Here is a 13,679-nt window from a genome sequence, read left to right as displayed (position 1 = left end):
AGAGGTTTTAGTAGTGGCACACACGCCTGTGCCAAGTGGGTGCATGTTGGCTCATCTCTGTATATGAGTTTTCTCAGCTACTGAACTATAAAACTTCATATAAATGATTTATATGTCACTAGTAGTTCATTGCATCCAAATCGAAAAGCCAGCCTTTTAAAAAGCCAAAATAAAGCAAAAAAATCCTTTGGAAAGCTGATTTGGTGCATTTAAATGTCCAGTGTTTTTAAATTTTCCGAACGTTGAAGATCGATAGCTCGACTTCTCAACAGAATTTCCTGAGGTTTGACCCTCTATAGAAAGCTCTAAGCCTCTAGTTTTCGAATCAAGCGAGGTAAGAGCAATGGTGGTGCCATGGCTGCTTGGTTGCTTTGTGGTTTTTTCCTTGTATTTCTGTGAATATTGGTCACACAGTGATGATCCTTAGATTCTGTGGAATCTCTGCTTTCTGACTGAACCAAGGTTGTGTTTATGATTACAGGATTAAAAAGTCCTACAGATGAAATGTTTATGAAGTGTGGGGTGTCCATTTAAGTGACTGGTGTTGAAATACTGCTTCAATTTATTAAAAATCATGTTTATAGTCACATAGTAAAGTTTTTCCTGTTGCTTTAGCATGCTGCATGTGTAGATACATAATACTATACATAAACATAAAGCTCATCTTGCCCCCGGTTCTGGGGTCTGTGGGGCTTAGTAGAAGTAAAACAGAGACATTTCAAAATTTATGAATTAAATGTACTGAAGAATAAATATTTCCTTAATAGTTAATATTGTACTTCATGTTGTGTTCAGTAAATTCTGATTTGTGATTGTATGTTTGTGTCTGTAGGCTGTGATCTCTTTAATGAAACTAAATATAAATACAATGGTCATTTTGGTGGTTCAGTTCTGTTACCCTGCTCCTGCTCTGACCTGCACACCAAACCTCACACATTCACCTGGATGTCCTACAGAACAGGACCTGCGACTGACATGTTAAATGATGAACACTACTGTGGCAGACTTCAGCTGTTTAATAACATTTCTCCTGGTAATCTGTCTCTGCTCATATCTGACCTGAGAGAAGAGGATGATGTAGACTACAGGTGTCAAACTGAGAAGGGACACAAAGACATGAGGATTTATGTTAAAGGTAAATGATTTAAATACACAATAAAAGTTTATATTTAGTGTAAAATCATATAATTAAAATTAATTATAGTTACATATGTAATAAAATGTCTACTCTATTTACCATGAATGGAGACTGAAGGGGAGTTAATTCATATAGTGACACATCAGTATTAAGTTATAAATGACATTAAATACTGATTATGGTATCAGACTGACCTGAACTTTGGACTGGTGTTGGATTGGATTTGTGATATTTCTCAGTCTAAACTAAGATTTATTCTCATAACATTGTAGTGTTTATATAGCTACATGTCAACCGACATAAGACATAAACAGTAATAAAGACTTCACTAGACGTCACTGTCAACTTGTTGAGTGTTTTTTTTTTATCTTAATATCTGATGCATCAGAATAAATTGTAATATGACATTGAACATAAAAAACCAAACTCTAATTTACAGTCAAAGAAACTCTACATAACTGTCAGGGAGCACCCAGCTTCTTCTCCTGTGCACGCCCCGCCTGCGCGGAGCGCATCACCAGCGTACTGATTACCACACCTGCTCCTCATTTCACTGGCCTATATAAGCACGACATTTGCTCCATTCCAGCGTCCGTTATTGTTTACTGTTTCCAGTGTGTATACTCTGCGTATTCTTTCATTAAACTCTGTTTTGCTGGTGCCTCGGCTTCCGCCTCCTTCACTTCGCCTAACAATAACACACTAGACCTGGTGTTTATATTAATTTAACATGAACATTGATGAACACAGTCTGTACATCAGCTGATACATTAGGAAGTCTTTTTAAATACATGTCTTTATAAATATTGATTTAGGTTCATGTCACTTATTATTAGGAGTTTATTAAGGAGCCATTTAGCCCCATGAAGACGTCCCTTAAGTAATATTTTAACTTTATTTATCAGTGACGGTTCAGTGATCACCAGCTTCACCTCCTACTTTGTGCTTTATTTTCTCAATACTGTGTTCACATTTTTAAATCTTTTCACACAGTGAACACAACAGAACTGGGGGGCACGGTTAGCATGTTCTTCTCACACTTCCAGGGTTGGGGGTTCAATTCCCGCCTCCGCCTTGTGTGTGTGTAATTTGCATGTTCTCCACATGCCCCAGGGGTTTCCTCTGGGTACTCTGGGGTACTGTAGGTGTCATTTAACCTCATGAACATGACCCTAATTATGTTAAATTTTATTTTTAAAGAAGTTTTTACAGACATTGTTTCATTAATGAATGAGCGTGAGTATCATGTGCCATATTACTAACAGTGATTATAAACAGACTTTATATTTATTAAGGTTTGTCTTTTCAGGAGGAAGAAGAAAAACATCAACACGCTCGGGGAAAACAGACTCAAGACCTCCATCAGAACAGCCTCCAAGTAAAACAACAAACTCTCCACCTACATCATCCTCAACTACACTGGAACAAGATAAACAACAAATTCACATCAACTTCCTTCTAGTTGACTTAACTTTCCTTTTTAATCAGAAGTGATAAAACGTATCTACATTCTTACATTTATTTATTAATACACAGTTTTACTATTCTGTTTGGTAGATATTTCAAAGCACAAAGACACACACACACACACACACACACACACACACACACACACACACACACACACACGTCACCGAGTTTCAGACAAACAGAGCTTTAGCCTCCTGATCACTTCAGACAGTAAAATATTGTTGTTAATACTAGAGGTGTGATTTCTGAGGGTTTATTTCTCTTCACCAGGAACATGTGGAGAGAACATGATTACTGAAGGACGTCCGGACTGTAAGGGAAAGCCAACAGATCAGGTTAGCAAACGTAAAATAAGTTATAACAGATCTGTTTCCATCTTTAGAGTTTTTGTTGTATTTGTGATACTCTTCAGGTAACACACATGACTCACATATGCTTTCACTGAACACTGAGTTATAGGAAATGATCTTCTGCTGCTTCTATCAGAACAACACATGGTGTAAAGAAAGAAGTCAGATTTGGAGATTTGTGTCGTCTTTACAGGATTTTACCTGCTTCTTGGAGTGAACAGCAAAACCCACAGAATTTGTGTTATATGTGTAATTTTCCTCTTCTGTCTTTCCACAGCCTGAACCTGATCTTATCACTTTCTGTATTAAATAACACATTAACACAGCCGGAGCAGCTCAGGTCCAGATTAACACTGGACAGAAAACTGAGAACACCAACATTATAACAAAGTAATCCAATGTAAATATTATCAGATATTATAGAATAATGCTGAAAACATTATTTCTGGTGGGATTTTTGTATGTGGTTAATTTTACTGTTAAAAAAAGGGAAAAGGTTCCAGATAATTACTTCATATTCACCTTCATTATGTTAGCTAAGGGTTTTGTTCTGCATTCACTTTTTCTGTTAATCATTAAAAACTGCTGATGGATAAATTTGCAAACTGTATTTTGAGTGTTCATGACATTTTTCTCATCTTATGTGTCACATTCTTGCATATATCAGGTTAAGAAATGAATGTGCTAGAAGGCTTTTGTGTAAATGAGTTTGTGTAAGAAGTTCTTGTTTGTGACTTGTTTAAACCTTGAGCAAAAATAAAAAGATGATTGTTAAATCTGCATGGACTGAATGTGTTATTTTTAATAAGTAAATAAAATTTTACATCAATAGAATTATTTATAGTATTTAAACAGAATCTCCCAACCAATCACAAAAGCAGGAATTTGTGGTAAGTAAATAGTGTAATAAATAAAATGTGACATTTGAAGTCTACCAATCTTCCAATTATTTGTTATCCATTAATGAATAGCTGATTCATTTAACTTGAGCACAAAGGGATCATTAAATAAAGAAACCTGTCAATAAACCACATTATTATTCTAAGTGTTAAGGCACCACCTAGTGGTCAAGGTAGAACATGGACTTTTACATGTGACAAATTCAAGCAGAATTCTCAAATATTTACATTTACATGACATTGTTTACAATTACAAGTTGCTGTACTGAGGTTATGGTATGTGTGAAATTCTCTAATTTATTTGGTCACGTGGTGCTGATTAGTTTTCTATAACAGCAGCTCTAACAGTAGTGCTGGTTGTAATTAAAATCACAGGTTTATGTTAATGCTTTATAAAAATTTACCTTGTAAATGTCTCTTGAAGGTTGAATTTCTTTCTCGGTTGTTTCACTGATATCTTGAACACACCTGTCTTGTGTTTCCTTGATTGGTTCGTCATTTATTGCTTATCGTTCCTTTCAGTGAGTCTGTTTTGTATCCTTTTTAAATTTTAATTATTATCTATCTATCTATCTATCTATCTATCTATCTATCTATCTATCTATCTATCTATCTATCTATCTATCTATCTATCTATCTAGCTATCTATCTATTTATTTATTTGTTTGTTTGTTTATAATATTTTTTTGATGATACTTGATGATGTTTTAAAATAATGATTAAAATCTGGTCCTACATCTGACCTCCAAATCTTGACAAAAACACAATATTAATGCTGCAGATGATTATTACTCCAACTTTATTACAAATTATTTTATTAACAATTCAGACTTCCTCTGAGAAGAAAGAAAACTATAATACAAAATGAACATGACTTAGTAAACCGTCCTTTTTAATTCAACAGAATGATATTTATAGAGGACTTTTAACAGTAAACATTGTCACAAGCAGCTTTAAAAAATTACTTCAAATTCTGACCAAGCTGGAATATGAGAAGGAAATTTTATCCTATTCCTGTTCATGTGACAATAAGGCTCATCTTTCTTCTTCCTGCAAAAATCTGGATGTAGATTTAGATCACTAATGAGAAATTATCTGTAGTTAAGCTGTAGTAGCAGATTTGTAACACAAGATGGCGTTTAGTTTAGTTACTATATTAACAGGCTTATTATTATTATTATTATTATTATTATTATTATTATTATTATTATTATTATTATTATTATTATTATTATTATTATCAAGCTTGTTGTGATAGGACGAGTAATATGTTATAGGTATCAGTAAGAGATAAAGTACCTTATTCCTTCTGTTTGTAGAATTTTGATGGACACAAATTATTAGATTAATTATCTGTAGCCCAGCTGTAGTATCGGCTTAAAGACAGAAGATGTCGCTACTTAGTCACTAAGCCGTTGCTTTATAATCAAAGAATAACCAAATAAGTAAATAAATTTAATCACTTTTTAAAAACATTTTAAACTGTAAAACAGGTAAATACATAAAATTATACTCCTCTGATTAATCTTACTTTTTATAATCACTCTTGACCAGCCTCTAAGTTCTCCTCAGCTCACATGTGGTAAATGTGTCTTTATGACTTACTGTAAGTTTCAGGAAACACACTTGCTGGTGAATAAACTAATGAACATTACAGCTTTACAGCAAGTGAAGTTTTTAATTTTTCACATCTTAAAAAATATATTAAGGACATATTTGGCTTGTAAATTATATATATATATATATATATACGTATATATATATATATATATATATATATATATATATATATATATATATATATCTATATATATATATATATATATATATATATATATATATGTGTGTGTGTGTGTGTGTGTGTGTGTGTGTGTGTGTGTGTGTGTGTGTGTGTGTGTGTGTACGTGCAATGGAGTAAGTGTTAAATTATGTTTTCAGAAATAAGAAATGACATAGTGGTTGTTGTGGTTTCCTGAAAACCAAAGTGTATAAAGAGAGACACTTAGTCAGTGTGTCAGTCTGTGTGTTTCACACTGAGGGACTGGTGTGTGTGTGCAGAAGAATCAGTAATGATGAAGTGCTTATATCTTTTGTATGTCATGTTTCACGTCACTGCAGGTGAGTGAAGTTATTTTTTATTTTCTATTACAGAAAGGAGAGAGAATATTATCCAGTTCTTATTTCAGCTGCTTTGTGTTTAGTTCATGTGGTTTCTGTCCAGACTGGGTTTACAGTAGGCCGGAGTTCAGCTCTGTTTCTAAAAAATAAACCAAACACTGTCAAATGTTTATTAATTAGAGAATTAATTACATAAAATATGTAAATTTTAAGACAGCATTAATCTTTATACACGAGGTAAACATTCACATCATGCCTTGTGTTATAATGTCCTTATTTAGACCTGTTCATCTTTGATCATGTGGACTTTTTCTTCCTGATTAACTTCAGTCTAAAATGTACTGATGAAGAGAGGTGGGCTAATGAATAAGGAGGATTCTACAGTGAGATTATTTTACATCCCTATAATATTACAGTGTATGTTTTTATATATTTACTGAATTACATCTCTCACAATTTCCATCTTATTGAATGTATCTATAATAACTCACATAAAGCATAGTAGAAAAGTTACTTTCTGTAACTTGCAGGTCACTTCTTCACTCTGGTCTTAGCTGTGAATAGATGTGTCTCGCTGTCACTGATGTCACTCCACTTCCTACATCATATTTAGAGTTTTTATTTTTCAGAATTAGTTACATGCATTTAACAACATAACACTCTTAACAATGGTATATTTGGACTCTCCTATATATCACTTTTCATTTCTTTGACACAATTTACTAAAATAGATTCAATTTTAATTTTTGTAAAAGTAAATAAAATGACTAAATAATATTATTAGCTGATTATCAGTTCATCTTCATAACGTTTTCTATTTTTAATAATGTGTAAACTATTTTACAAAAGTATAAATGTGTGGCTCTATGAGCAGTGTGGTGGCCTGGTGTAACTTCTGGGTCACTTCTTCTCTCTGGTCTTAGTGGTAAATACATGTGTGTGAATTTCACACCTTTTTCTGATGTCTCTCTGTCACTGCTGTCCTTTTGACCACCGACTTCACTTCCTATATCACATTTAAAGTCTTTATTTTTTTGCATGTAACTAATTGTAAATGTTTAAACACTTTGTTCACCTTTTCAAAAGTCAAAAGGTCTTTTAATAATATGAATTTGTATAAAAGCAAATAAAAAAGTACTGCTGATTTCTACTTTAACCTTAACTAAAAGGTGGCTAGCCTCGCCCATGCTATAGGTGTTCATTGCATCCAAATCCAACAGTGTCCAGTTTGTTTTGGAGTCTCCCCACCTCTAACTACAGGACACAGCGCGCATGACTGTATGCCAGTCTGAGCCGCTTCCCCTCGATAGAGCTAATGGCAAGCTTTTAAAAAGCCAAAATAAAGCAAAAAAAAAAAAAAAAGACTCTCTAGTTTTCGAATCAGCAGATTCGTGTGTTTTGAAACCTGATCTAATGTTAAAGCAGTAAAGTTCGTGTTTGGCTTTGTTCAGCCACAGACAACTACAAGAAGGACACAGACAATAATCAGCAATTTCTTTTGGCGGCAGAGAAGTGAAATTTTGTAAATAACCGGATTTTTCTCTTGGAATATGTTTTATCATCCTGAAAGCCAAAGGCTGCCAACTCTCACACATTCAGCATCAGTTATTACATAAGTTCAGGGCTGTCAACTGTCACGCATTGAGAGTGACAGTCACGCATTTGGGTCTTTTGTCACGCTCTCTCGCCACACATTGTATTTCTCACGCAGAAAAACTTAGTATTTATCATATATTTAATAAGCCGCAGCGCCCAAAATGTCTCTATCCGCACTGCTGTCTCTATGGAACTGGGCAGGAATCAAGCGTGTCTCCCCTGGAGTTCTTAGTCGAGCCTGACACTTATCAGCCAATCAAAAAAAGAGGCTACACAATAGGCAATCAGAAGATAGCACTATCTGGTTAAGATTTAACGCAACAACCAATGAAAAAAGGGTATTTTCGATGGTCGGTGTGTGAACAAAACCTCAACACAAAACAGCTTGTCTCTGGACGGGACATTGTCCTCAATAATAACCCTAAAAATGGCTGGGCTTGAGCTGAACTGTTTTAAATGGGAGCAACATTACAATTGATAAAGGAGTCCAAAAGGCAACAAACACTTACAATAAACACCAGTCATAATCTCTCTCTCTCTCTCTCTCTCTCTCTCTCTCTCTCTCTCTCTCTTTTTTCTACAACAAGCCACGCCCCTCCACAAGCCCCTCACCATAACCAAAACCCGCCCCCAAAATCTCACTCTAAGCTGAATTCAAAAGTTTGCAGCCCTGCTGAAGGTAAGAGCAGGCGGGAAATTCAGAATCTGAAAACACGCAAAAGCGGGCTAGCATCAACTGTGATGAGACTGGAGAGGATGGAAGCAGGTAGTATGCATGATGAAGATGATTCTTCAGTAATTGATAGTGAGGCATGGTCATATCCTGTATTACGGATTCAACAAACAAAAGGAAAAATAGAGATTCTGAGTCAGATGACAATACTAGAGTAGGAATAAACAAAGTAAGGAAAATTGAGGTAGAATAGAATGAGGTAGGTGACAGAAGTGAAGCGTCTGCTTTCTAGCAGAAATGGTAAAAAAGAGAGAAGTACGACTGTTGTACTAACTTTCAATAGTAAAAACTTACCAGAACGTGTTAAAATTGGATATGTGTGTTATACGGTACGACCATTTGTTAGACCAGCATTGAGATGTTTTAATTGCCAAAGATTGGGGCATGTTGGAAATAAAGATGTTGTAGATGTGGTGGAGAACATGATTATGGAAAATGTGGAGGTTGAACCTAAATGTTGTAATTGTGGAGGCCACACAGTGCAGCGTATATAGGCTGTAAAGCCCAAAAGCAAGCAACAGAAGCAATGAAACTCAAAACAGTACAGAATATATCATATGCTCAAGCAGTCAAGGGAAACCCAAGTAGGAGAGGTATGGGGTGTCCTCAAGAAATGGTTGGGGTTTACAGAACTCAGAATATACCAGTAGTAGTAAATGAAGAGAAAACAGCAGTATTGATATTAAGAACGGATCAAGAAACCCAGAGATAGGTCGTACTGGATCAGCATTTTATGTTCCTGAATTTAAAATAGGAAAATATGGGAGATTAACTGATGGGACCTCAGTATATACTGCTGAACTGGTGGCAATTCAGATGGCACTTAGTTGGGTGGAAGAGGTGATGCCAAACAAAGTTCAGATTCTATGGCATCACTTATAAGCCTACTAACTTACCAAACAGTTAGATCTGATATTGATGTAGAAATATTGAATATTTTGTATAGATTAAAGCAAATTGGAATAATAATTACATTTGTGTGGGTACCAGCTCACGCAGATATACCAGGAAATGAAAGATCGAATAGAACGGCTAAAGAGTCACTTAAACTGAACTTCCCCAATATTACTGTTGCATTAAGTCGGATGGAAGGGAAAAGTATCATTAAAGAAGCTTGTAACCAGAAATGGCAAATGAATTGGAATGAGTGTAAAATGGGAAGGCATTTATATAATATACATAAAACCGTAAGACAAAGTAATATGACACTAAATTTAAGTAGAGAGGATCGGGTTATTTTATCAAGACTAAGGATGGGACATAATAAACTCAATTCTACACTTTATATTATAAGGACACATGGTACAGGATTATGCGAATTATGCCAAGTAAAGGAAACATTTGAACATGTGCTGGTTTTCTGCCCCAAGTATGATCTAGAAAGGAATGAGTTAATAAGAGAGCTACAGGGAATAGGTTGCAAAGTATTTACAATTAATAGCCTATTAAACATAAAACCTGGATCCGGGAAAATTGTTAGGTTAGTTTTAAAATTCATTAAGCATAGTGGTCTTAGAAATAGGATATAGACATCTTTTGACATACTTCTAGACTGAAATCACTTCACACTCCAGCACAGGTAGTCTAGGTACAGTATGCACCATAAAGTTGGTATGCGACCTGCCAATAAATCCGAAGAAGAAGAAGAAGACGAAGAAAGGTAAGAGTAAAGGTGGTGCCATGGCTGCTCAGTTGCTTTGTGGTGTTTTCCTTGTATATCTGTGAATATTGGTCACACAGTGATGATCCTTATACCGTTGGATTCTGTGGAATCTCGGCTTTCTGACTGAAACACTGAAAGATTGTGTTTGTGTCACGTAACAGCTGATTGCAGGATTATAAAGTGCTACAGATGACATGTTTATGAAGTGTGGGATGTCCATTTAAGTGCTTGGTGTTGAAATAATGCTTTATTTTATTAAAAATCATATTTATAGTCACATAGTAAAGTTTATTCCTGTTGTTTTAACATGCTGCATGTGTAGATATATAATACATTAACATATTTATGAGGCTCATTTGATTATTATCTTGCATTTCAAAGTTTATGAAGTAAATGTACTGAAGAATAAATATTACATTAATAGTTCATTTGAAAATATTGTACTTTATGTTGTATTCAGTAGATTCTGAGTGTTTGTATGTTTGTGTCTGTAGGCTGTGATCTCTCTGGTGATAAACATCAGGTAGTTATTAATGGACACCCTGGTGGTTCAGTCCTGTTACCCTGCTCCTGCTCTGACCTGCACACCAATCCTCAGACATTCACCTGGACAACAGACAGAACAGGACACTGGACTGACGTGTTAAATGATGAACACTACCGTGACAGACTTCAGCTGTTTAATCACATTTCTCCTGGTAATCTGTCTCTGCTCATATCTGACCTGAGAGAAGAGGATCAGAGAGTCTACTGGTGCAGCACTGGATTAACGGAATACAGAGACATCAGGATTAATGTTAAAGGTAAAACATTTAAATACTCAATAAAAGTTTATATTTAGTGTGCAAACAGTCCTGATAAGAACTGAATTATAGTCACATATGTAACAAACATGTCTACTAAATTTACCATAACTGATGGTTTTACTCTACAAGTCATAGTGTCACATTAAAATGACACCTATTTCAATTAAATTTCAATTAAATTCAAGTTTATTTGTATAGCATATTGACATTGTCTCAAAGCAGCTTTACAGAACATAAACATAGAACAAAAGATTAATAGAATACAAAATTCAAGATTAATATTAGATATATTTAATTCACAATGTGTTTGTATTTCAATTCAAGTTTATTTTTATAGCGCATTTTACACATGACATTGTGTCAAAGCAGCTTTACAGAACATAAACATACAACAAAGGGTTATTATAAGAAAAATATAAAGATTATTACCCATGTAGATTTCTTCTAACCCCAATGAGCCCAATGATATTCATCCCCAATGAGCAAGTCTGAGGTGACTCAGGTGACTGTGGGGAGGAAAAACTCCCTTAGATGGTAACGGAAGAAACCTTGAGAGGAACCAGACTCAAAGGGGAACCTCATCCTCATCTGGGCGACACTGGAGGGTGTGATTATAAATATACAGTCTGATAAATGTTGTATTGATGTAAAAGATCAAACAGAGTTCACATCTCTATAGTATCACAGAGTCCAACTGGAGCTGGTAGATCTCTAGATGCATCAGGATTCTCACAGAGTCGGCCTCGTCTCAGTGGAGGTCCAAAATCTTCATCGCTCAGAAGACAATGTCTTCTCGTACAATGTCTGGATGCCTCGGGATGGGTAGAAAGAGAGAAGCAGTGGAGAGGAGCCCCGAACACTATCAGGAAGACTATTCCAAAGTTTGGGAGCTAGATAAGAAAACGCCCTAACACCTTTAGTAGACTTAGATATTCTGGGAACTACCAGAAGTCCTGAGTTTTGTGATCTCAGAGAGCATGAAGGATTGTAACGTGTTAGAAGACTAGTTAGATACATGGGAGCTAAACCATTAAGAGCCTTGTACGTAAGTAGCAGCAGTTTGTAATCAATTCTAAACTTAACAGGTAGCCAGTGTAGAGATGATAAAATTGGGGTTATATGGTCATACTTTCTTGTCCTAGTGAGAACTCTGGCAGCTGCATTTTGGACTAACTGTAGCCTATTTATTAAAGATGCAGGACAACCACCTAGTAATGCATTACAATAGTCCAGTCTAGAGGTCATGAACGCATGAACTAGCTTCTCAGCCTCAGACAGGATGTTTCTCAGCTTGGCAATATTTCTAAGGTGGAAGAAGGCTGTTTTTGTAGTATGGGCGATATGATTTTCAAAAGACAAGTTACTGTCTAATATAACACCCAGGTCTTTCACTGTCGAGCTACTAGTAACAGTACATCCCTTTAAATGGAAGTTAAGTTGTGAGAGTTTCTGTGTACTGGTTTTTGGACCTATAAGTAGTATTTCTGTCTTATCAGAGTTTAACAACCGAAAGTTACAGCTCATGCAATCTTTTATCTCTCAAACGCACTGAGTTAATTTGGACAATTTAGCTATTTCATCTGTGTATTGTCAGCATAACAGTGGAAATTAATCCCATGTCTTCTAATATTGTTCCTTAATGGAAGCATGTATATCGAAAAAAAGCAGAGGTCCTAGAACTGATCCACCATTCACCATTTAATTCTACAAAATGGTATCGATCAGACAACAAAAGATCTAATCCAACTTAAAACCTGTCCATGAATACCTGTGTAATTTTGTAAGCAATCTAGGAGAATGTTGTGATCTATAGTGTCAAATGCAGCACTAAGGTCAAGTAGGACTAAAAGTGACATACAGTCTTTGTTTAAAGCTAGGAACAAGTAATTTGTAACTTTCACAAGTGCTGTTTCTGTGCTATGATGGAGCCTGAAACCTGATTGAAACTCTTCAGAGATATTGTTCCCCTGTAAGAAGGAGCTCAGTTGAACAGACACAACCTTTTCTAGTATTTTATACATAAAAGGAAGATGTGAAATAGGTCTGTAATTTGATAGTTCATTGGGATCTAAATTAGGTTTTTTGGTGAGTGGCCTAATGACTGCCAACCTGAAAGATTTAGGGACGTAATCTAAAGATAGCGAGGCATTAATAATATTAAGAAGAGGCTCACCAGCTTTATGTAACACTTCTTTCAGTAATTTAGTTGGAATGGGGTCTAGTGAACAAGTTGTTGGTTTAGCTTTAGTAATAAGATTATCTAACTCTTATTTGGTGTGCAGGTCAGAGCAGGAGCAGGGTAACAGCACAGAAACACCTTTGTGTCATGTGATTTCTGTCTGATTATCATCACCACAGAGAGCACAGCCTTCAGAACACACCTTCATTACTACCAACATAAACCTACATAAACATTAATAAAAGCTTCAGAAGATGTCAGTGTCAGGTTGTTTAATCTGTCTTTGTTTTCTTCTGATTTATCAGAAATACATGTCTGAGATCTTTGTTAATTCTCTGTCTTCACATCAGCTGACACTTTATTAAATTTCATGTAGGTTCATGTCACTTGTCAATTTTGTAGGTGTCATTTAACCTCATTAACATGACCCTGATTATGTTTTACCTTCATTTTTAAAGAGGTTTTTACAGACAATGCTTCATTAATGTCTAAGTGTGCGTGTCACGTGATATTACTAACAGTGATTAAAAAACAGACTTGATATTTACTTATGTTTGTCTTTTCAGGAGGAAGAAGAGAAACTTCAACACGCTCAGGGAAAACAGACAGAAGACCTCCATCAGAACAGCCTCCAAGTAAAACAACAAACTCTCCACCTGCATCATCCTCAACAACACTGAAACGAGATGAACAACCACCACACAGCAGCCTCCCTCTGGGTGCCAAA

The 13,679-nt window shown here is 35.4% G+C and overlaps 1 protein-coding gene and 1 long non-coding RNA gene across 2 annotated transcripts in view; both read left to right on the top strand.

Annotated features, from left to right (window-relative positions):
• The first annotated feature begins 858 nt into the window (after positions 1 to 858).
• Positions 859 to 13,679, top strand: part of LOC113646395 — a 28,698-nt gene continuing 15,877 nt past the window's right edge. The window contains exons 1-2 of the mRNA XM_047818952.1: positions 859 to 1,135; positions 10,462 to 10,770. Coding sequence (XP_047674908.1) covers positions 946 to 1,135; positions 10,462 to 10,770 — 499 coding nt within the window. The 5' untranslated portion in view covers positions 859 to 945. The remainder of the gene's footprint in view (positions 1,136 to 10,461; positions 10,771 to 13,679) is intronic.
• LOC125145567 lies at positions 2,450 to 3,303 on the top strand. The gene is made up of 3 exons (XR_007143965.1): positions 2,450 to 2,516; positions 2,879 to 2,943; positions 3,236 to 3,303. It is a non-coding gene; the product is annotated as an uncharacterized LOC125145567 (long non-coding RNA).

The sequence above is a fragment of the Tachysurus fulvidraco genome, chromosome 9, assembly GCF_022655615.1.
Source record: "Tachysurus fulvidraco isolate hzauxx_2018 chromosome 9, HZAU_PFXX_2.0, whole genome shotgun sequence".
Classification (NCBI taxonomy): Eukaryota; Metazoa; Chordata; class Actinopteri; order Siluriformes; family Bagridae; genus Tachysurus; species Tachysurus fulvidraco.
Note: the sequence above shows the minus strand (reverse complement) of the source record. Positions and strands in the feature narration are given on the sequence as shown.